Genomic DNA, 21,947 nt, shown 5'->3' with positions numbered 1-21,947 from the left:
GCCTGCATAACGACCGACCAAAGGTATGCTGCTTAACAATATGGTTTTTACCTTTTTTTTTTGCGAGTTAATTGCATATTGTTTCGTGCATGTCTTCTTATTTCTTTTTTTTAGGTATATTTTGATAATTATTATGCCTATATAGATATGGTGTATCCTGGGTCGCCAAGAGCTGATGTGGGAACTAGGTTGGCATATGGACCTACTTCTGCCCTTTGGGAGAGGAGGCTGTGGGGCTCACGTGATAGGAAAGACGATGAGATGGCAACAAATGATAATCTCTGTGTTATCTATTCTTAGTAACGTACATTTCATTTAATATCTTCAACTTTCATCTCTTCCCTTTCGGGCCCCAGGGGTTTTGGTCCCGGAATCCCCTCCCTTTTGGTGGGCCTGAGTGTACCATATCTAACTTTCCCAAAATATTTCCTACGGGCTAGAATTACCCTTTGTGGACCAGTCAGCTACAGCGTTTCTGAACGTCCGTTAAGGTATTCAGTTTAAAGCTACCTTGCAGATAGAGCGGTAAGTAAATAACACTTAATATTCTTCTTAATAAGATCATGGGATAATTTTTTTCAACATGACTTAAAGTCGAACAGTGTTTTCTTTATATTTTGAAGGCATCAACAACAATTTGTACGTATTTTGATACAAGTCATTACACCCACCACCTTTTCTTTTAACTGAAAGCCTTACTATAAATGGTTTATTAGTATGAGGGACAAGACTCACGGAGAAAATGTAACATTTCTTCATTTTATGGAAATATCGTGATAGTAAAATGCACATTTATTAAAGAAAGGTTCTGGATGAAAACTATTTGTATGAAATAGTTTGTCGTTTTTTTCAAAACTAATTTTCGAATCGTTTTATCATCTTCAAAACAATAGCAAGTAAAATGCAAAAGAAATGAAAGCGCATATTAAAACTTAGATTACAGATGATTCTGAAAAAGAAGAGAATTTTATCTGTACGTTTGCCACTATCTCGAGCAAGTCTTTACATTTTGTCCTGCTTTGCATAAGCATGAAGCACTGTGATGGTCCCAGCACCTTTGGGCAGTGCAGTGAGAGTATATTTACGCCTCCGAAATATACAGTATAGGAGGAACGCCCAGCCACCGAGTTCAGGAGAGAGAGAGAGAGAGAGAGAGAGAGAGAGAGAGAGAGAGAGAGAGAGAGAGAGAGAGAGAGAGAGAGAGAGAGGACTTTTAGTTCAATAAATGAGTTCATTGTGTTCATGCGGGCGGTCCAAGCACCGAGCTACTCCACCCTCATGTGAGCTAGGCTGTTAGAGCTGGGGTTCCTTTGACAGCATCGATTTTTTTTTTTTTTCAAATGTTTATCATATCGTCTTTGTTGATTCTTTCCATTTGGTTTTAATATTGTATTTTTTTCCCGTAAATTTTCAGTGTTGTTGAGCATATGTAGACTGTATTGTTGTACGAATCAACGTTGAAAGAGGTGTCGTCAGTAAGGTTGATGGAATGGTGTGTGGGGAATGGTATGTGATTAAGGAGTGAGAGACCGTGGGCGGGAGACCTGACGAAAGGCAAGTAAAGGGAGCAGCAAATGGGTCAGGCCGACCAAAGGTCAAGACCAATAATGAGGAAATATTCCCAGGTGGGAATATTTTTAGCAGTGGAGAGAGAGATCTGTCACATGTGAAGCGTATGGCTGGCGGTAGAGGCTCCGTGAGCATCTTTGGCTAGGTCCCTGGAGACCGTGTTCTGATGCCTGTGAAGTATCTCGAGATGGTGTGTATGCAGAGTAAAAGTGCTTTTGTTACAGGATCTTGACGAAGTCTGTGGTATCTTACGGTGGTCTGCGTAATAATATCCTAAGGTGCCCTGTGGAGGTTTGTAATTTTCTTTTTGTACTTGCTACTTGCTTTAATTGCCTTAGGAAGGATTCAAGGTTATCTATGTAGACGTCCTACAGTAACTGTCTTTATCCAGTCATGAAGTTTGTGTAGTGTGGCAGAGCAAACCTCTGTAGATTCTTCAAACTTTGTTTAGTTTTAAGGTAAAGGGAGTTTGATATTTAAATGATCTGTAGTTTTGTCTGTGGTTTATTCGTCGTGAGGAATTCGAGCCTTTGATATTAGGATTTGATATGGGTTATTTTAGGGTGCACTATGTACGTTTATAAACGAGCCAGAAGGCACGGCCGTTGAAAGTGAAGAGACGACTCTTATGCACGACAGTCCACGGCACGACCCCAGAGCATGATGATCTGACTTATGGATCAGACCAAAAGCCAATCTATCATAATAACCCAAGCGTAGTGCCGTCGTATTCCAATTACGTCACATTATGCTCAAAGATCGTATCATTGTGCTCAAGGAGTAAAGGGGGGTCAGTTAAGGTATGTTTTAGTTATTTGGGTTGAAATTTTTAGTCCCATAGACTGCCGCGGTCATGAAGACCGTCAGCTTCATGTTATGACTCATAGTCGATTAAACTTGAACACGTTCTTCGGGTGCTTAGAATGATTTAAAATCGTACACGCCATCTGCATATATGACCCCTTGAAATCGAAGTTTTTACGGTAGTTCTAAGTTGTTTTTAGGTAGCCCGACACGGTTATTTGCTGTGGTTTACTTACGATTTTGAAACTGTGTGTGTGTGGATGGATGAGGGGGGCGAAGGTTCTCCGCTGAAGAATGTGTACAGAGATTATTATCTGGGAAAGCAAAAATGGGTGTTTGAAGGCATAGTACTCACGGCAATGTGTTGGAGATGAAATGTTTGAGGACTTTATGAAGTGTAAGTTGATTTGATCAAGTAATAAAAGGGTACGAGATAGGTGTGGTAATAAGATGAGTGCGGTAGAGAGAGCTGAAGAGGGTGTATGCAGTGGTTTGGACTGATGGAGAGAATGAGTAAGGAAAAGTGTTAGAAGTGGAAAGAACAAGGAGAACGGGGGGACCAAATTGGAGATGGAAGTATGGAATGAAAACATTTCGAGCGATCGGAGCCTGAACATACAGGAGGGTGAAAGGCGTACACGGGATACAGTGAAGTGGAACAGTATAGTATATAGGGGTCGACGTGCTGTCAGTGGACTGAACCAGGTCATATGAAATGTCCGGGGTAATCCATGGAAAGGTCTGCGGGGCCTAGGTGTGGGTAGGGCGTTGTGGTTTCGGTGCATTACACATGACAGCTAGAGAATGGACGAGAGGGGATGCAGCGTTTTTTCGTCTGTACTTGTCACTTCCTCGCTCACGCGGGAAACGGAGATCATGTATGCATGCATATCATATGTGTTTGAGGGTCGTGGTTGATGGAGGAAACGTTTGGTGATCATTAGTGTGCTGGGTTTTACAAAGCTTAGACCCTGGTGGAGGTCAGAAAACTGATGAATTTTATACTGGCTGATGCTTAACTGTGATAGCGTTGTGATGGTGCTCTGGCTAATGTTGTAGTCGGACTCTTGTTCCCGTGTGTTAGTCGGTGGGATGGCAATGATGACATAGGGGTATTTATAGTGGTGCTGCTGGGGAGTTGTAGTGGTACTGTAGTTATTTCTGTGCTCGTGGATTGTTTGTTGTGGTATTTACAGTGGAGCATTGGTAATTGAGCGGTATAGTGGTAGTGTATAGTGGGAGTATAGCGGTAGATATGGTGTCTGTTACTGCCGAAGACGGACGAATATTCTGTCTTGCCTCCTTGTGTTTGCACCACTCGTTCGTGTGTTTACGTTCCGTTCTAGTGTAGTCGTTTGCGGTACAGATCCATTGCCTACTACACAGTTTGCTGATTTCTCCATGATTGCTAATGAAGATAGAAGATATTAAATCACTGTGTCTTCCTTAATTCATTGGACACTTTACTATTAACTTTTGTGACAATACTGGCAAAGTTTGTGGCCGCGTCAAATCCTTGCATTTTTGTATTTCGTTTTCGTCACAATGTAGTCATCTGTTTAGGCTGTCAGATGAGTGGTGTCAAGGTCGCTGTGGACGACTGAGGGCCGTGCCACAGTCTGGGGTTCGTTGACGGTAGCAGACAAACCAGCTTCTCAGATGCAGTGTTATGATAGGAAGATTAAAGACAGAAATACATTAAGTCCTTTAGGTTCGACGCTGCGACATTTGAATACGAGGATTTGATCCTTAAGCATAACGATTACAAGCCTTTGGTACAATGGCGTGGCCTTTAATTTGACCCTAAAGGCTCAGGCCAAAGGGCAAGGGTGGTTTCCTCGTGTTCAAGAGGTTATTAACTTTAGAATCACATCACATGACTTATTATATCATCAACCATTACTTCTCTGCTCTCATTCATACCTTCCTCACCCCTTCAGTCTGCCTCACAACCGTCCTTCCTCTCTTCTCGACTCTTCAGTGCCTATTTGTCTGTAGTTTTTTTCGTTTTTTACATTTTGGGGCCTTATCTCTTCATCCTTCTCTCCTATCAGTGCTTCTTTTTATGTGTATTGTTTACGTGTACTATTTACTCATTCATTCTCTTCCATTTGTCCACCTCACACATACTGAAAGCGAACTTTTCATCTTTCAAATAAGTTTCTTGCTCGGTTATACATTATGTAAACTGTGGCTCTATCTCTTCATCTTTCCAAGAACTGTCCATTGTGTGCGTCATCAATCTACCTTAAGATCTTAAAGGTTTTTATCAGGTCTCCCCACACTTTTCTCTCTTCCATGGTGTGTGTGTTTAGGGTCTCGAGCATTTCCCTCTAACTCAGTTACTATCTTTGTTGCGCTTCGCTGGACCTTCTCTGTTTAGCTGTTTGTTTTTCTTTTGGTGCGGTGATCACACTCGAGAAGCATTTTCTAATTTGGGCCTAATGAAAGACGTGAACAGCTTGCTGAATATTTCCTCATCCGTGAACTTGAATGCAGTTTGATTGTTTATTAGCAGGCAGTTTTTCCCTCCCAGTCTATTAGCCCAAATGCGAGAGTATGGCGACAGGTTAAGGACGATATCGCCTCCTCAGGCGCTATCATACACAGATTCCCGTAGCTTATTTCTTGCTCTATGTGTGTGTGTGTGTGTGTGTGTGTGTGTGTGTGTGTGTGTGTGTGTGTGTGTGTGTGTGTGTGTGATTACTGATCAAGTGTGATAAAACAAGCATCTACATTCTCAGCGTTCTAAGCTTCAAGGCCCTTCCCTCATTTCGTCAAGTATGTAATATCATGAGACGTTTTTTTAGATTACGCAGTAGAGGTCATTCGTTCCCCTGACAGATATGATGTGGAACATCACTTAAATCGCAATAGTTGAAGTTCCGTTTAGAATATGGGGAATTTCTCAACGATTTTCTACACTAAAAGCGTATCTCGTGAGGGTAGGAGCCCTCCCTGACTTTAATGTCGTTATCTGAGGCAGTCATGACAGGTTGGTGTCATGACTCTTTGATGTGTGTATATAAAGGTTTGGAATGTACTTCCGCGCTTTTTTTTTTCTTTTAAATGTACTCGTGCTTTGTATGGCTAGTATAACCCAAGGACTGTAATTTAAGAATATAACCAGTGGACAAAACTGATTTTCCGATTTGTTTATAACTGCCTGTGTTTTGTGTGGCGTTTAATGAACTTGTGGATCATAGATTTATAAAGGTGTATGGTGCATCAACGTGTGACCTAGTGGATTGTACCTTCTAAGATTCAAAGAAACAGTTTTATATGAAAAGGCAAATAACTCTCATTGTGCAGTGAAAGCTCACACTTTGACGCGTGGTAACATTGTTAAGGACATCTGTGTGTTGAATGATTTCGACATGTCATAATGAGTATGATCTGATGGCAAAATGTTTGAAGAGCAAGTAATTATCTGTAAATTTGTGGATAAAGAAACGTGAAATCACTCTCTCGTGTGATGTATTTTGATCTGAAGCGAATCATTGTCAAGCGTTACAGGAAGTGTGTTATTGTAAGACCAAACACGCATTTCACTCATTCAGGGTAGTACCTCTGTGTACTTATAGACTTAAAAAAGTCTTTGCTCATTCAGAACAGTACATGTGTATTTATAGAAAAGGCTCCGTTCAGAAAAGCCTAGCTTTACAGTAGCACATATGTGCTTACAAAGAAAAAATAAAGAAGCTACGTACAGAAAAGCCTAGTGACGGAGGCCAGCATGTGTACTTATATTACCGTACTTGCTGTCTGCAGATACAGTGAAGACCTTCAACATTTGCACTGTAATTAATAGACAGTTCATAAGCATAATACTGTCCTTACATTTCAAATTGCACAGATGATCGTCCCTATAACGAAGCCTACAATTCCCTTTGACTAGCAACGCTCTGCTAACTACACATACACATCATGTGTATTTAAGAAGACCGTCCATTATTTAAGTTATTTAGAAAACCATATTCTTCGTTTCAAGTATACAACAGACCGCTACCTGCATTTAACTTACCTAGATTCAAGACTAGAAAAAAAAGAAGAGGAAGACAAGAGCAATTGAATGAGCGTAGACAATGCTGCCAATTACTCCCATATCATCATCTATTAAGTTTAAAAGTAGATATTAGAATGGTAACTATTATGTTTGTTGATTACTACTGGAATCTTGATTCGAATTTCCTTTCTCTCATTTTCTTACTTATTTCTTCGTCCGAAACTAGTTATGCCATATGTTAACGTGTCTATATATTCGGGATTATAAGAATATGTCTTTACTGCATTAATAATACGTACATTTTTACTGTGTTTCATTTCTTGGATAATTTCTTTGAGTCATTCATAACCTACTTAATCTCCTATCTTTCTTTGATGCGTTCCTTTCGCTCTTTGCTTATCAAAGCTTTTATGCATACTGATCCCTTTAATATTAGGACTTAAAAGCTTGAGAAAAGTGTACCACTCCAGCTCACTATAATCATATAGCTTACGAGAGCAAGTAGAATACACATATGACGCTGAGAGCAGGTGCTGGTTATCTTAGTGAGATACTTCAAATATGCACAAATTTGGACAAATTCATGGGTAGCTAAAGTTATTCCTACAGTTCATTAACTATACTAATCACGTTTTATCAGTGATTGGTAAGAAGCTTCAATTACTTAGAATGTTGTCCATTCTGTAGACTGGGATGAAGTTACAACACAGGTACAGATATCAAATCGCATGAAAACGCACACGTTTCCACCAGAGTTGTGTACTGGAATACATGGGAAGGAGAGAAACAGGAGACGTGATTGTTCATGAGGTTATCGGATGGTGGATACAGGTAGTGCTCTAAGGTCATGATCTTATTTACGGTAGAGACAGGATAGTAAAGCAGAAGGCATCTCCCCACCCACCATTTCCTGTCCTACATTACCTGGCAGGAAAAAAACTGAGATAGAACGCCGTGTCGTATGGGATAATAAACTGCCATGGAATTTTATAGGGAAGCGTAAACAGGAAGAGTTTGTTACTCTTAAACTGCAGTGGTCTTCTGTGGGGAGGAGAAACCTAAATTTATTATTTCTTCAAACGAATACTTACTGATAGTAAATATCATTGACGTGAATGTCTGACCTTGATTTAAAGATGCTGATGGTTTTCATATTGATAACTGATGGTCATTCTTTCCAATGCTATTAGATATACCCCTTCATTCCAGTCTCATACAGCTATTTCTGGTTGTTGAGTCTGTCAAACGCAAGGAAAGTTTTGCATGTTATCGTCTCGAAATCAATTAGCATTTTGAAAACTTTTGTTTGATCTCGGAGTCGGTGCTTTTTCAGAGAATGATTTTACGTTCATGATTTTTTTTCCCCCCTGAGGTTTATTTCTTAACAACGGAATTAGTTGTGTTGCCTTCTCTGAATTCATTCTACTTTATCTTCGTCTTTGATGAAGTTTGGTGACCTGAACTGAACAGCACATTGCAAATGGGGTATGACCAGGGCTTGATAGAGTATTTCATCTATCGTTAGAATTTCCAACTACGAAACCTAGCATTCTTTGGGACTTTATAGCTGTTGCTAGGCATTATTTCTAGCGTTTTAAGTCAACAATGAAGGTTCTTTGAATATCTTTTTGTTAATGAATCATATCTCTTTTATTGAGAAATTAGATACAAAAAAAAAAGAAGTCATATTCTTGATAGAATTACTCCCTGACTGGCATGGTAATGAGGGTGTCTGTTGTGAGGGTGGCGATGTGAAGACTTGGGGACGGAAGGAGGCGGCGGCCGCCACTGTGAGGGGGTTTAGCAGACTGTATCTCGCTTATCGATTTTGTTCTCACAGCCGCTCTCTGCTCTCATGTCTTTCCCTCTCTCTCTCTCTGTGTTCGTCTGTCTCACTCTCTCTCTCTCTCTCAGTCCTACTTACATATCATACTTTCGCTATGTATTTTTTTCTAGTTAATTTTGTATTTTCTGTTATCCTCTGATGTAGATTTTGAGCATTCGCTTTTTATATATATTTATTTTTTCCTGCTGTAGCTAAATTCACTGTGATTCGTCTTGTCAAGATGACCTACTTTCATTGCTGGCACCCTTGTATTGCGCTGAGCTCAGAGTATGCCAGTGTGGGGGAGGAGGGACGCAAGAGGCACCACATACGTAATGCCATTTGACATCTCAGCAGTTCAAAGGAGTATATAATACCCAGAGAATGAGTCAGAATCCCATGAGGTATGTTCATCTGCTCCTACCTTAATAGCATTACCACATGTATGTGTGAGGTGTGTCAATATGATACAAGTGAATTTATAGATGGCAGTAAATGGAAAATGCAAATTAAAGTCTCTCTTCCTTGACAGATAAAGAAGCGGAAGTCAATCCGACCAAGACGGTGAGTGGATTTAAAGGTGTATTGGTAGCGTCATGAAAGTAAACCCGTATGATCATATAGAGATGATAGAAAGAATAAACGTTAAGATTCATGGAATTGGAGCATCCAGTCGTTTATTAGTTGCTGCCTTTGTCATATTAGGTAAGGTACTTCTTAGGAAACTGACAATAGTATTCGAATTCTTACTAATAGTGGATTGATCTGTTTATTGATCCGAGTCTAGATTTTTCAATAGCAAAAAGTGAAAGTTTATTTCAAAATGTGTTATGCGTCGCCAGCAACAAACCAGATTTGCTTCCAAACGCAAAAAAAAAAAAAAAAAAGAGAAAAGGTATTCAGTATGAAAGTATTTTTGAAAGTTAAAAGCCGTTGAGCTGTGGTGTTATATTTATGTACCGCATATTCCCCAATATCTACATGCCTGCAAACAGAGGACACAGCAGAAATATATGTAAAATGCAGTAAAAGATTTTTGAGCGGTACGTTGATAATGTTCTCGAACTCAGACTCTGCTTACAAGCAGTATGTCTTGATCTTAAATTATTATTAGTTATTATTATTGTCATTATCATAATTATTATTATCTATTATTGTTATCATTATTATCATTGATTTATTGACGGAACTCTTGAAAAGCAGAATACATACGGGGCCAATATGATTCCTTGAGAACATAGGCCAAATATATACGTAGTGAGAGCTTGGACTTACCTTGAACGTCTGAAGAAGGTGTTCAAGATAATTCATTTGGTGGTCATGACTTGACGTTGATGGCCTTCAATGGCTCAGATAACCAATCTAGCTCAATGGGGATTTTCTTCGTAAACGGTAAGGTTCCATTACTGCAGGACCCTATCGCGCCATTCATCGTTCCTGCCGTGTGTTGCCCAGGATAACGCACGGAACGATATCCACTGTTGAATATATATGCTTAATTAACAGCATTATTTATACAATATTGTATGTTTGACGTGTATGGTACAAATTCGAGCTTAATGACCTTCACCGATAGACAATTAATTAAGCAGCATACATTTTTCATGAAAGGATTAAAACGTGAAATGTTAATTCTACATCGTCATCAAGATCAAACTTATTTTTTTAATCTTTGATGCAAGTGGATAACTTCTCAGAACCAACGTTCAGGTTAAAGTGTCCCTACCTTACTGATGTATTTACAGTCGGTCATGGATTCCAATATTTGTCTAGGATTTCACTCAGTCTGGATCTCATGCTTTATATTCTCAGGCATTCTTAGGATTCGTTTCAGAGTCTTGTTAAGGAAGTCTGATTGTCAGAAATGCTGGATAAAATGAGATTTTTTCATCATCGTTATAGTAGAATGACGAGAATGAATTTCGACTGGGTTACTGAAAAACCCGAGTATCACATTTCAATGTGATCCGAAGTTCCGAAGCTGATTCGTTACCGTGTTCACTTCTAGCCATATGACTAATAAGCAATGGTAGTGATGATAATCTCATGAATAACTAGGAACTCCTAGATATTTAAGCCAGTAAACTCGATTATTTTAATTCATATACGGTTGCACAACTTCCAAGCACAATACATGCACACTAAAGTACTAAAGGACCAAGCAGGGTGTGCGTCGAGTCTGGGTCGCCATTTACGTGTTAAGTAAGGGTTCAGTAGTTATAGAGTTTACATCCTCGTTCCTTGCTATGTCAACATGATTCACGTCATTTCCCGGATCCTATAGACATGGTCAGTGTGTGCCTGGATATGCGAATCAAGACTCCACCGCGGATTCGCGTGTTTGTGATTACTGTATGTGTAATTGGAAAGGGATAGATAGTCCATATGGCAGGTTCGCCTCCAACCCCAGGGCTATCTCATGTTAAGTATACCTTGCGTTGGCTTGGGAGGCTCTTCCAATCTTCACAGACTCATCCAGGATGATTAAGGTAAGGATTGCTGATTTTTCATACGGCTTAAGTAAACCTACTAACAATATAGAATGAGTGCAGTATGGTGTGTGTGCAAGACCGTTTCACTGTCAGATGTTATAACAATAATATTTGATCCTCCTGTGTAAAAAAAAATCGAGTTCTTTATCAAACTTTTCTGATGTATCAGTGTCACAAAAAATATCATGGATACGTACGTTGTAGTAACACCTATGTATTCAGCAATTACTTTAAGGATGATTGTTTAGGTTTGGTTAGATTAAATGTCTTGAGTTGTTTAGTTTCAAGTTCATCTGTGGATTTTCACACGAAACACAATACAAACACTGTAGAATGCTGACCCAGCATTGTTTAAAGTGATCGCTGCAAATGAAATCGAGTTCTACTTATTATATCATAATACTGTGATATGATTTTCGTTGGTATCGATAAGTAATTTTCGAGGCGTAACTAAATAATTACCAAATTCCGTGACTGAATACAAATTTTATGGTGGCCAGTGGTTATTTGATATTAGTTTGAAAGTTACTTCCATTTTCTGTGATGAAATCATGACACACGGGAATTAGATTAACTTTTTTCCCCCATTAAAACGAAGATTAACTGGATTAATGATCATGCTGGTGGGTATGATGATTTAGTGTCTTAGTTCTCTTTGGATTACCATTAATGGTTTGAAAATGAATGCCTTTAGTTAAGAATATGGATGCTTAGCCTAGAATGGTGCAAATAAATGTCTATAGGTAAGTGTATAGCGTAAGATAGTGTAGACAAATATAGGTAAGTAGATGGATGTTTAGCCTAATTAGGTTACTGGACTATTGAAGGCATTGAATAGCTTTTCAATGCACAGACAAAGCTAGAAAGGTTAGTTTAAGGAATGCGTTAATAACATAGCCTAATTGGGAAGATGTCAGCTAGTTAATCAGACTTCCTTGCAAAGGTACTTTACCGTATGTAAACCAGAAGAACTATGCGTGAGCGTGATTACGATTAATATCTTGTACGTAACTATTTCCAAGAAGTGAGTAGTAGGGAGGGCTATGAAAATATGGCACGGGTTGGATTATTGTCAAGTAACTGAAACATTCATAAATATCAACAGAATCTATGAAAACCTTCCCGGACACCTCGTAGTCCCTAATTGCTACTTTCTTTTCGGTACAGTTTGGAAAAAAAAAAAATTAAATTGGTCTTACGTTTACATCCAGTTGTTCTGCGGGCCGTCGCCATGCGGGTTCGTGTACTTTAAAAGCACATTCTAACGCACGCACGCATTCCTGAGCGAATACTTCATCATATGTGGAGACGCAACAGCTATTAATAATGTTGGTATACGTGTATGGTAATGTGTTTTTTTTGCCCCTCATGCGAAGTTAGATGAGGTTTAGGTATGTTCCACCGTTACGTTAGCTTAATGTTTACCTTTACAGCCCTCCCCACTGTCAGCTTATTTAGTCATATAATTACGATAATAACGTAATCACGCTACCCAGCATTTCACTAATCTCGAAACTTCAATATTGTATTCCATGGCTAGAATCGTGGTGGTGCGTGACTGCAGCTTAACCAATAATAATAATAATAATAATGATAATAATAATAATAATAATTATTATTATTATTATTATTATTATTATTATTATTATTATTATTATTATTATTATTATTATTATCTATTATCATTATTATATTATTATTGGTATTATTATTATTATCCATGTGCGAACTACTGAATTTAACATCGACAAAAAAAGCCAGTGCATCGGACAGTCATGCAATGAAGCTTATTCAATTCATATTCATCTAAACCAGAAAAGTTTCCGTGGTGTATCGGTTAGGGCATGTGTTCCTGACCGTGATGCATTCGTGGGCCGGCCAGGGTCGAGCTCACACGTTCGAATTCTGGTTGCGGCAGTCATTACACAGTCTACCCAGCCCTTCTTTCACCCCTGGTGGTTGGTTGATAAAATAGGTATCTGGCTCAGGCCTGGGTATATGTCCTATATAGCTATCGTTCATGAGATGGCCTTGATTAGGGCCTCAGTTGCCCGTGCCATCTGAGCTTATATATATATATATATATATATATATATATATATATATATATATATATATATATATATATATATATTGGAAAGGATCACAATTTTGCGTGTGATCAAGATATATTACTATGAGTTCTATGAGTTTCATATATATATATATATATATATATATATATATATATATATATATATATATATTACTGCAAGATCATGGCAGACATCTCAGAAATTCACATAATCCAGCCTAAGTCGTTAGGTATAAAGTCATAAGTTTACAGGCTAAATGAAAATATTACTCAATTCAGAACGTAAGTGTTGTTATCAGTGTTTATAACTAATTACCCCAAGATATAGTTATTTTGTGAATCCTTCCTGAAAAATTTACGGAAAAGATTTCATACTTTGGAAAAATTAGTTTTATGTGTGTGTAACTAAAAAATGAAAGTAATATGCTTTGGAAGATATATATATATATATGTATATATATATATATATATATATATATATATATATATATATATATATATATATATATATAGAAACAACAATTTAGGCATAAGGTTTACATTTGAATTGCATCCCTAAAACTGTAAACTTTTCGTTGCGCAAACTAAATCGCTTGGCTAATATTGGATATTTGTATATTGTTTACGAACGTAATTTTACAGCCAATGGCTGTCCGCAGGGAAAAGAATGCGTTAAATGCTGTATGGATAATAAAAGAATGCGTTAAATGCTGTATGGATAATACAGGAACTCAATTCTTTCATTACACGTTACTTGTTTTTAGTGTTGTGAGCTGTGGAATCCCTGACCTCACTAAGGTTAGGTTTATGCTCTTATTCTCTTCCTGTTAAAGGGCGTCTTGACAGGAGCATTTTAGTCCTAACGAACCGAAGAAGCCTCGTACGTAAGAACGAACGGCGACCAATCCTGGTGCGCAAAGAACGAACCGAACGAACTGTTCGAGCGTAAGCTGGTTGTATTCTGTGTGATCGCCGTTGCAAGTGTTCCTACCACCGTTTTCCAAAGGTTGGATTTGACGGTGGCAGTTGGCGCTTTCTTCCTTAATTACTCTTAAGCCAAAAGAGGAAATTGATGCGAATGTGGTATAGTTAAGTAGTGAAATAGCATTACAGTCCTGACGATTTTCTTTCCCTTTGCCTCTACTTTCCAGAAGCTGGCAAGCAAGCTTTCCATGTTCATCTACGCTTCTCCCGGGGGTTCATTCCGTATCTTGTACAATGCTAACCTAGCAATCCTGCTTTTCGGCTTTACTGTTGTATATGTCATGTTGGGGGATTCCAACGCTCGCAGATACTTCTCGTATACATCACCGCCCCACTCCATGATTAAAATCAGACACGTCAAATAGCTGGAACAGCTCAACGTCCGACTTGCCCGCGCACCATCGAACAACGGAAAAGGTTTGGCGCATTCGGCTTTGCTCAGACACATACTTAAAACCCAAATTCTGCTCTGCGCTATCTTCTCGTTGGGTTCGGGCTGCAATGCTCAAGTTAAGACGCAACTTTATGTGATCATTATGCGCATTCAAGAGTCTTTTGTTTCCCGAGTAGACTCAAGAAATGCTCACATTTACACTAAGAGAGCCTCTGCCTATTTCCAACAGTAAAACTGCGTTTATTCAAGACGTAATCATCCGCGGGTTGGAGTGAAATAGAATATACATTTTCGTAAATCCATGTTATAGCAAGTGTTAGAAAAGTTAGAAAATTGTAAGTAGCTATAACTGTCTCACGGCATGAACACGTTAACTTATGTAGGTAGCGTTCGCTTCGTTCGGTAAGCACCGTATTGAATGAAAAGTTAGGCAGTAACAAGTTGCTTTGCCACAGTAGGGATATGGAAGGACGGTGATGTGTGACTGCTGGCTGTTGTCAATATCACGAAAGACGACATTCCATCTGAAAATTGGGATTCATGAAATAAAAAAACGTGATGTATTGAGAAGTGATTTGAGGAAGCCTTTTTTCATATTAAAAAGTTTTCCCGGATAAGATTAGAAGATGGAGAGATGCGTTAGTACCTAAAGGAATGGGAAAGAGTGTAAAAGGACGTAATATATGACTGGCACTTACAAATAATAAAGTCACATATGAACTAGGAGTCACTGGAAGATGTGCTGGTGTTTCAGATAAACAGCTAGCTAATGGATGTTTCGGATAAGAAAGTCATGCTTAGCACAGCATGAAACATGAGAAATGTGAGATGAAGGTATTATCAAACCTGTTAAACATTGTTATGTAGGAAGAATGTTAGAGTGTGGCAGTCATTTCTCCATGGATATTAAAGATTTACATTGGGTTAACGAGTCGCTCCAGCTCGCAGTAGCAGCTTCATGGAAGAGTGTAAACAGTAAGTGTGGAAACCAGGGATACTGCTCATGATTTGGTAGTAATAATAGAAACGGCGGAAGCTGAGTACAGATGAAAAGGATTCTCAGTGTCAGAATATGATGTAGAATGTGAACGCGGTGTATCGATTAGCGTTCCTGATCGTGACGCATTCAGCGAGCCGCCCAGGGTCGAGCGCAGAGGTTCGATTCCTGGTTGCGACAGTTGGTCCACAGCCAACCCAGCTGTTCCTCCTTCCCTCGAAGAATTGGGTAGCTGGCTCAGGCTAGGATATATATATATAAACATGTTTACCAAATGGCGTCCTAGCTTCGTCTCTTCGATGTATATCAACTGACTGTTATATTTCTTTCGTGTGTCTTCCCTGATGATGTGATTATTACACTAAAGTGCCCTTGGGAACTTTTCGTGTTTCATTTTCCCCGTGGATTCGTAGGAATATCTTGATCACGCGCAAAATTGTGATCCTTTCCAATTTATATATATATATATATATATATATATATATATATATATATATATATATATATATACACACACACACACACAAGGAATGAGCATTAGGGCTGTACTCTTTATTAAACATTGTGGAGGGGAGCAAGCATGTATCCGGCACTGGATTATTATGAAGAGGGAAAAAAGAGTCGTCAGATACGGGGAAGTTTGTTAGTTGTGTAGCTCACACCAGCATGCTAGCGAGGCGCTAGTCTGAATGGAGCGGTTGGTGGGGGGGGGGGGGGGGGGGGGGGGGGCAGGATGCCGGCGGCTAGCGAGGAAGAAGCGTCTGAGGGAAAATGTTGTGAGAAATGCGTCTGACTTTAGGCAAGTGGGGAATGAAGTCTTAGGGAGACAGATATTGTGTACGATGGAGCGCTACGGTGATGTGAACACGTGAAGAGAATTGGCTGAGATTGTATTTGAGGTGGATGGTAGACACAGAGGAAAACCAGAGGTAAGGTGGAGGGACTGAGTGAAGGAATATAAGGATGATGCGGGACTATATGGTGTGTTGAGAAGGCTCCCTGCATGGGCTGGCAAGTTAACTTTGTTGGATATAATTGTGGAGAATGGAACCCTGGACGCCGAAATGAGTCATAGGGTGGGTGAGGGACGGAAGGTTCTGGGAGGACTGAAGAATGTGTGGAAAGAGATATCGTTCTCTGGGAGGGCAAAAATGGGTATGGTTGAAGGTATAGTAGTCCCAACATTAATGTATGGATGCGAGGCATGGGCAGTAGATAAGAAAGTGGAAGAGGGTAGGTGTGTTAGTTTAATCGAGTAAGTAATAAAAGGATACGAGAGAGAAGTAATAAAAAAGGGTAGTTGAGAGAGCTGAAGATGGTGTATGATATTGTTTGGATATATGGAGTGGATGAGTGAGGAAAGATTGGCAAAGATGATATATGTGTCAGAAGTGCAGGAAACAAGGTAAATGGGGACCAAATTAGAGATGGAAGGATGGAATGAAAAAGATTTTATGCGATCAGTGTCTGAATATGCAGAAGGGTGAAAGGCGTGCACGGGAAAGAGTGAATTGGAACGGTGAGGTATATGGGAGTTGACTTGTCAATAGCTGAACATATTATGAAGAGTCCGCGGTAGATCATGGAAAGGTTTGTGGGACTTGGGTGTAGATAGGGAGCTGTGGTTTCGGTCCAGTACACATGACAGCTAGAGAATGGATGTAAGCGATGCGGTCTTTCTTCGTCTGTTCCTGGCGTTAGCTCGCTTACGCGGGAAACGGCAATCAAACATGAAAAAAAGTAAAATAAGTGAAAAAAATAGATCATCGTATTGGTAGATCCTTTATCTAAATGGGGTTTCATGATCGATTCCGAACCTTCTCTTCAAAAATGATAGCCTTGTACGTAAAAATACACTGCTAATCTATATATAGTAGATCGTTTCAAAGAATTTGTGGCGAAGATGTTATCAGAATTCTTAGAAGACATGTAACAGAGACCCCCCTTGTCCAGGGGAACTCGATACCCAGTTTGCCACTGTAAAGGTCTTCTGTAGGATCTGTGAGCGGGGCCTGTGGCGCGCCCCCTGGGTTGCCGGTATTGCCTTCCTCCCCTGGGGCCGCGGGCTGCTAATGAATATCCTCATCAGCGCGGCCGAACATGACAAAATTCAGTTTTATACGGGTCTTGCAGTGTTACCAACTCTCATGTGATGTAAGCGTCGCTGATGCGACGATGATTCTCGGACGTGTGAAGGTAGGTCGAGAGAGGCTGGCTGGCTGCGCTGTAGGTCTTCATGCAGCGGGCAAAGTTTGTGAGGGTGAGTTTATCTCTTTATCACCCTCCCCCCATGCTATGGCGTGGCCATGGCATTACAGACGCTGAACAGAGCTTGAGCTTACAGTGGTAACAGATACAGGTGAACACATGAGGCAGGTTGGAGAGACGGGCTTAGGGGGCTGCCTTTTAAGCAGACCAGCACAGAACATGATGGGTTCGGTGCCATATGTGTGTCCGGCATAAACCTCAGAGGTTGTCCGAGATCCCCGTGTCTATATAACACGGACACACACACACACACACACACACACAAGTTACGTGGTGGAGGGTTGTACTCCCCCCCCCCCACACACACACACACACACACATACGTGGACAGTTTGCTCGAGTTGGTTTCGAGAGAGTAGTTTGCGAGTCGATTGTTTTGACGAAATGATTTTCAAGTAACGGAGATTTACTTTGAAATTTCAATAGGACTTTGTAAAGTTTGGCTGGGAAGGTGGTTAACACACACTGTTTACCAATGATTCGCAGGTTGACAGGTGGAAGTGTCACTTATAGTTGTTATAGTGGTTTAAGGTATATGTATTTTTCGGGTTGGGAGTTTTATACTCTTGGTGAGTCCCCCTATGTCGAACATTTTCTTTTGTTGTACATACAGCCTTTTGAACTGCTACTTGCCGTCCACTTACGCCATGCGTCCACAACTCCTGTACTACACTTTACATTTTTTTTAACAAGTTTCTTGTTCAGTTTCATGTTAGGTCTTGTGGTTGTCTTATCCCTGCATCTCTCGAGGGGCTGTTCACTGTCTACATCATTAGTTTGGTGTAGAAACTTCGAGGCTGTCATCCCTCACTCTTCTCTATTCCATTGTGGGCAATTCAGGTCTCGTCGCCTTTCCCTGAAACTCGGCTCTTTTGATTCTGGAACCATCATTGTTGCCTTCCTCTAGACCTTCTCCATGAGCTCTTTGGGCTTCTTTAGGTGCGGTGACCAAACTTGAGAAGTATATTCTAGTTTTGGCCTTATCTGGTCTTAAAAGCCCTGCTAACTCTGCTGGCGAACTGCGGTGGACAGGGACAAGAAAAGTACCTGTTGGAACTTTGGAATACAACTGGTAATTTTAGTGAAGGTTGAGATGACGCAGGTCGGGAAACATACGGGAATTGTTGGTGGAGTAAGTGGTAGTTATGGCGGTGGGAAGGGAGTCTGTGTTGGCGGGATGAGGGTGGTGGTGGTTGTGGTGGTGGTGGAGGAGGAGAGTAGGAGGTGCGCGTGAGGCGGCCTGGCGCGGGAGCCGCTGATAGTGGTTGTGGTGCAGGCGGCTCTCCAGGCAGTGTAGTGAGGGCGTCCGTCCGCATCGGTGCCGAGTCGCCGCTCCGTCCGCGTCCAGTGCCAGTGTGAGTGTCACCCTCGCTGCGCCTCTTTGCTGCTCCCTCGCTCTCGCAGTGTGGCCATGCTAGGTCAGTGAGTGCATACTTGAGCCAACGAGGAATTTTGTATGTGTTAGTGTGTCGCCATGGGTGCCAGTAGTTGGTTGTGTTGGTTCCTGGCTGTGGCGCTCACCGTCAGCCGTGCCGTCAGCGGCTTCCTGCTGGAGGGATCGCCCACCTCCTTCGCCCAGTTCCCTCGCTGGGTCCCCGGAGCCAATGGCTCGCTCGAATTCGAGTTCTTAACTCGGGAGCCTAATGGCCTCCTCCTGTATACGGATGATGGCGGCTCGTACGAGTTCTTTGAGGTGAAACTGGTAGAAGGCGCGGTTCGCCTGCACTACAACATGGGCGGGGGCGCGCGGCTACTGACAGTGGGGCGCGGTCTTAACGACGGAGTGTGGCACCATGTCAAGGTGTCTCGCCGTCACGACCGAACGCACCTGACGGTGGACGGGGTCACGGAAACCCGCGTTCTGAAGGCCCTCAACCACGAGTTCGGCTCTCCGGAAAGCAACTCCTTCGTGTACCTGGGCGGCCTGCCGTTGCTGGTGACCAGGCAGGTGGGATCCAGGCTCACGCTGCCCGTCGTCACATTGGAGCCTCGCTTCGCAGGCCAGTTCCGTGAGCTGGTGTACATGGGCGCTGACGGCGTCGCCCGCAAGCAGAACATGATCGCCAGTCAGGTGAGTGGTGTCAGGTGTGGCGGCCACAGGTCGACTGTACCTACATGAAGTTTGCACTGTCAAAGAGGCAGCACTGTTGTCACTGTTCCGGGGTGTCAAGTATGTTATGGAATGTGAGATCGTTAAACCCAGACCCTACGTCAACCCAACCCGTGCTATTATTTGTGTTGAGGTGGCTGGCCATTGATTATTGGAGGAACAACGTGTCCAACACGGTGGGCCTCTACTCCAACAAAGGCCAGACGAGAGAATCACTGTTGCTGGTCACTATATATAGATAGATAGGTAGACGTATAGATATACATAATTTCTTTTTTGCTTATAATTAAAACGTACGAAATGTTTCTTCACGACACACATACTTGCATCATCAAAACATCTCTCAGGACACAGATTCATTCATTTATATATTTTCTGTGTTTTGTACGAATCATATATATAAAAAAGAGGATTGGCTACTTTAACAGTATGGCTTTTTGCTCCCGAACAACCTTGACACAGTATGAAAATGACTTGTCCATTCCACACACAGTTATTCATGAGACGAGGAATATATTTCCTCGTGTGCCGTACTGAAGTCTGTGTGCAGAAAAATCAGAGCATCGGATCAGCTGGTGGTTGTACATCCGCTTTAGGCTCTGTGTCTGCCTCCTGCATGCTCCTGCTGCTCTCACCTCCACACACCACCTTACACACTCCGTACTCTCATATATATATATATATATATATATATATATATATATATATATATATATATATATATATATATGTGTGTGTGTGTGTGTGTGTCTGATTGATGTGTGCGCACGTGAGCTAGCGATTGGGCCAAAGCCTAGGACGCTGCTCGGTGTCATGAGCCTCTCCTGATGGGGTTGTGGTGGTGGTTGGGGAGGGAGGGTGAATATAACCTTACTATCGCCAGCAGGAGGGGATAAGAGGGAGGGTAAGGAGGGGATCTAGTGCGCCTGCCTGCTTGCCTGCTTGCTTGCCTGCCTGCCTGCCTGCTGGTTGGTAGGTGCTTGACAAGTATTCTTCTGCTGGTTCATTCATTTCCGTGCTGTATTCTCTCTCTCTCTCTCTCTCTCTCTCTCTCTCTCTCTCTCTCTCTCTGGACTAGAAAGGTGAACAAACCCTTGGAAACGCCTGCCGTAAGAACAGTGGTCTTGCATTGTCTTGAATGTATCAGACTTTGGCAAACACTTACACGTGAGATCTTTGCGCAGTGCCTCCCCCTCTACCTACAACTTTAATAAACATTAAACTTTTGTGCACAAACTAATTGTGTTATTCCCTGGCAGTGATCTCTGTCTGAGAGCCTGCTGAGTTATTCATTATGTTGTCTTGGCCAGGTAGTGTGCTACAGTAAAACAAGGCTGTTAGATACCGTGAGAATACATAGCGTTTTTACAGGATGGTGTAGAGACTGTCCATACAGGAATATATATATATATATGTATATATATATATATATATTCGTGTATAATGTGTGTGTGTGTGTGTGTTTAGCTGTATGGTTTACTGAATTTCCCATGTGTAAACATGTTAAACATTTGTGAGTTTCGTTTTGAAAAATGGAATTGTCCAGCTTGCTTCTGGCCTTTTAAAAGCAGTATCTACAGGTTTTTCTTCCAGTTCCATGAAAGGTAAGGTCATCCATATGCATTGGCTGTTGTGTATTGAAGAAGGTGAGTTTTGCCCCGTAATTTTTTTTTTTTTTTACATAGTTCTCTAACCCCTCCCCCGTGTTGAAGTTTCGATTGCCCTCCGCCCGCTTACACTTCCTGGTGGTGTTGGTGCATGATGCGGTTCTGATGGCGTGTTGGAGAAATGGGTTTCACCATCACGAAAATGGCCTCTGGCTCGCCCACTTGTATGAGTTTACACGAGAAAGACAGACAACAGGAGGAGGCCTGATTGGCCCACGATTGGGATGTCTGGTTGAAAAGAAAAAGAGAAAAATACGGAGTTTAATTTGACACGAAAATGTAATTCCTCTCAGCAGATTTTTATGCTATCACCGACTCCCCGCTGCGGCACATTAGCCTTCTACTGTCCCCGTTAACGCTGTCGTTTATACAGTTTATTTCTGGCGGTTTTTCTCAGAGTTTACCTGAATTTATAGAATATATGTCTTAATGACTTTTGAAGGCACTTATTCGTAGTCTCAGCATTCACTACGTCTGACAGTAACTTATTCCAGTGCTCAACACACCTGTAGGGAAAGAAGTGTTTACCCACGTCCGTGTTGCATCTTTTAGTTTTGAGTTTTATTCCATTTGTCCTGGTAACCGTATCTTCTTATATTTCGAAACGATGTTCGCGGTTTACTTTTTCGAACTTCCGTACGAATTTTGAACGCTTGAATTAAGTCGCCGCGAAGTCTACGTGTTTTTAAGGAAGAAGAGATCCAATCGTTTTGGCCTCTGTTCGAATGCCAGTTTTTTAAGGGATGGGATCAATTTT

The 21,947-nt window shown here is 41.2% G+C and overlaps 2 protein-coding genes across 6 annotated transcripts in view; both read left to right on the top strand.

Annotated features, from left to right (window-relative positions):
- Nucleotides 1–8,870, top strand: part of LOC139749065 (3-oxo-5-alpha-steroid 4-dehydrogenase 1-like) — a 52,306-nt gene extending 43,436 nt beyond the window's left edge. The window contains exons 6-7 of the transcript XR_011712881.1: nucleotides 8,417–8,608; nucleotides 8,737–8,870. The gene's annotated coding sequence lies outside the window, so the exon portion shown is untranslated. The remainder of the gene's footprint in view (nucleotides 1–8,416; nucleotides 8,609–8,736) is intronic.
- Nucleotides 8,871–18,703: 9,833 nt separating this feature from the next.
- The window catches only part of Nrx-1 (Neurexin 1), a 363,755-nt gene continuing 360,511 nt past the window's right edge, over nucleotides 18,704–21,947 (top strand). For 2 of the 5 annotated variants that reach the window (XM_071662517.1, XM_071662514.1), the window contains exon 1: nucleotides 18,704–19,484. In XM_071662517.1, the coding sequence (XP_071518618.1) occupies nucleotides 18,888–19,484 (597 nt within the window). In that variant the 5' untranslated portion in view covers nucleotides 18,704–18,887. The remainder of the gene's footprint in view (nucleotides 19,485–21,947) is intronic. The other 3 variants (XM_071662515.1, XM_071662516.1, XM_071662518.1) reach the window with 2 other exon arrangements.

The sequence above is a fragment of the Panulirus ornatus genome, chromosome 6 (assembly GCF_036320965.1).
Source record: "Panulirus ornatus isolate Po-2019 chromosome 6, ASM3632096v1, whole genome shotgun sequence".
Lineage (NCBI taxonomy): Eukaryota > Metazoa > Arthropoda > Malacostraca > Decapoda > Palinuridae > Panulirus > Panulirus ornatus.
Note: the sequence above shows the minus strand (reverse complement) of the source record. Positions and strands in the feature narration are given on the sequence as shown.